This window comes from Sinocyclocheilus rhinocerous, unplaced genomic scaffold, assembly GCF_001515625.1.
Source record: "Sinocyclocheilus rhinocerous isolate Xijiao unplaced genomic scaffold, SAMN03320098_v1.1 scaffold546, whole genome shotgun sequence".
Taxonomy (NCBI): domain Eukaryota; kingdom Metazoa; phylum Chordata; class Actinopteri; order Cypriniformes; family Cyprinidae; genus Sinocyclocheilus; species Sinocyclocheilus rhinocerous.
In genome coordinates, this window is record NW_015661123.1 from 431,311 (window position 1) to 434,207 (window position 2,897).

The 2,897-nt window shown below is 33.1% G+C and overlaps 1 protein-coding gene across 1 annotated transcript in view; it reads right to left on the reverse strand.

Moving 5' to 3' along the window:
• LOC107726261 (ras-related protein Rab-26-like) overlaps positions 1-2,324 on the reverse strand; it is a gene marked incomplete at its 5' end in the record, with an annotated part of 39,478 nt that extends 37,154 nt beyond the window's left edge. The window contains one exon of the mRNA XM_016535792.1: positions 2,258-2,324. Coding sequence (XP_016391278.1) covers positions 2,258-2,324 — 67 coding nt within the window. The remainder of the gene's footprint in view (positions 1-2,257) is intronic.
• Between the last annotated feature and the right edge of the window lie 573 nt (positions 2,325-2,897).

The following is a 2,897-nucleotide window of genomic DNA, read 5'->3' on the forward strand; positions in this document are numbered from 1 at the left end:
ATTTTTTTTTTTTTTTTATAATTTCATATTTCAGTATTCAAAATTTTATATTTAAAACATTCGTTTTTATTAAACAAAAGTTTAAAAAAAATATATATTTTTTTTTTCAGATAACATTTATTTTGTTTTATGGTTTTATTTCTAGTTTCAGTTTTAGTTTTAGTTAACTATAATAACCATGTGCCAAACACGTTGTCTTAGTTCGGTGTGTTTCTAGTCTTATACAGAATTTGCACAAGTTTTAAATTATGAGAATAAAGTAACATCCTAAAACACAACATGGTTTAATGTTCTGAAACAATGACTCAATGACAGTTTCTCTCACATTTTTCATGTCATAAACATTATCTAAAGCCGAAACAACAAGACACAGCAAAAACAAAACTTTTAACAGCCAAATTCTCTGCCATATAAACTACTATAATGAAAAAAACCTTTGAACTTTATGCATAATCCTACTATCCATCTACATGCAAGTTAATGAACCCAGAATATAAATGCAATATTCTTAACATTTCTCCAAAATGTTTTTTTATGAGTGAGAAAAACATTAAAATAAAGCACTGTTTTTTCCTTTGGACTACGCCGATATTGTTTTGGCAGGAGATCATGTTTATGACATGTGAAATGTGAGAGAAATTTGGTAGTCATGTATGAGTGAATCTCAACTGGTGGGTTGCGAGGTCTGCTCTAACAGCAGAAAAACAATGCTGAATGCAATTGATGAAATGCTGCTAACCATATAATCATGTGTAAATAAATAGGTATTCAAAAAATGCTTCCCATTTCTTTTGTTGTTAACATTGAATGGTACAATCAGTATTTCATCTGCAATCTAGAAGCAGCTATATAAGACAGATGCGTGACATGCCTCACCCTCACAAACAAATCAACACAACATAAAAGAAAATATGATGCACACTACATCTAAAAGGGTTCACGGGTAAATCACACTTCTGCTGCTCTTTTATTGCTATTCAGTTCAAAACTACAACAAATGGGTTCACTGCAAAATAATAATAATATCTGTTTAGAACATTATTTTAATGGTTTTCACAGGTAAATCACACTTTTGCTATCGTTTATACATATTTTCTTATTCATATTCAATTATTAACATGTCAAAACAAACACAAGATAAAAGAAAATCAAACTACATCTAAAATTGGTTCGTGAGTAAATCACCCTTCTGCTGTTGTTTATGCATTTACAAAATTTCTATATTCTTATTAATTCCTATTCAGTTATTAACATGTCAGGTTATGTCGGGCCTGCGCAGTTCATGGTAACATTAATACATTTGTAGTAGCATTTTAATTTTAATTGGACAATAATCTGTTGTGTTGGGTCGCCACTTAACGTCCAAAGTAAATTTACACAAATTTGATACGTGACCCTGGAGCACAAAAGCAGTGTTAAGTCGCTGGGGTATCTTTGTAGCAATAGCCAAAAATACATTGTATGGGTCAAAATTATAGATTTTTCTTTTAAGCCAAAAATCATTAGGATATTAAGTAAAGATCATGTTCCATGAAGATATTTTGTAAATTTCCTACCGTAAATATATCAAAACTTAATTTTTGATTAGTAATATGCATTGTTAAGAACTTCATTTGGACAACTTTAAAGATGATTTTCTCAATATTTTGATTTTTTTGCACCCTCAGATTCCAGATTTTCAAATAGTTGTATCTCGACCAAATATTGTCCGATCCTAACAAACCATACATCAATGGAGAGATTATTTATTCAGCTTTCAGATTATGTATACATCTCAATTTCATAAAATTGACACTTATGACTGGTTTTGTGGTCCAGGGTCATATATATACTACAATGTGCATTTAAGTCTAGGAGAGAGAGAGAAACTGAAGGATAAACAGAGCGATACAGAGTGACAAACGGCTTAGATGTGCCATTTTTAGAACTCTATTAATAAAAGCATCAAATACAGCAAAAAACACTGGCAAACCATTTCTAATATCAGAGACCAATTATAGCGTTGTAATTCCTGCACAGAATGTGTCTGCAATTTTAACACCACAAAAAAAAACACTTTCTTAATCTGTTTTTTGTCTTGTTTTCCATTAAAAATATAATGAAGACATTACAAGTAACTTGAGTTTTCATTTGCAAGGCAATACATTTTTCTTGTTTTTTCCTCTTTGTTTCCTTCCATCTCACTTTTTTGCTCTATGTAACTTTTTTGATAAAGAAAATTATTTGTGCAGTCTTCGTGCAATACAATGCAACTCACCGTGAGCGTCTCGGTAGTAAGCGTGCGTCACACTCCTGAATCGCTCCTGTCCCGCCGTGTCCCAGATCTACAGAGCAAGAGGAGACGCAAACTTCACCTGCTTCATTCATGCATTCATCACATTCATACTATCATATCAGCTTTCACTCTTCACCATAACAGCAATTGAAGTGGAGCAGAGGAGCAAAAGCTTTAATTAGCTGATGTGGTAATGGCGTGCAGTAGAGGACAAGAATGTGGATTTATGGGTGAGGTCGAGACTATTACACCATCCACGTCCTGATAAGAGCACCTGTCACACACACACACACACACACACACACACACACAGATCTGTCGGCCAGGGTCATGTTTCACACTGATGAAACCGAGCGAGCAGACATGAATGCTGATGAGCAGAGCAGCCTGACATTAACAAAGACTGGGAGATACTGCGCGCACACACACACACAAATAAGCACTAAAAAGCATCATAAATGGCTCCAAGTAATATAAAGGCATGCAATAGTTCTAGACACTTTATGCATTCATAATTTATTCTGTTATTTTCAATATGCATATACAGTATATTAATTTTAATTTTTAAAGGAATGGATCATCCAAAAATGAACATTTGCTGAAAATGTACTCACCCTCAGGC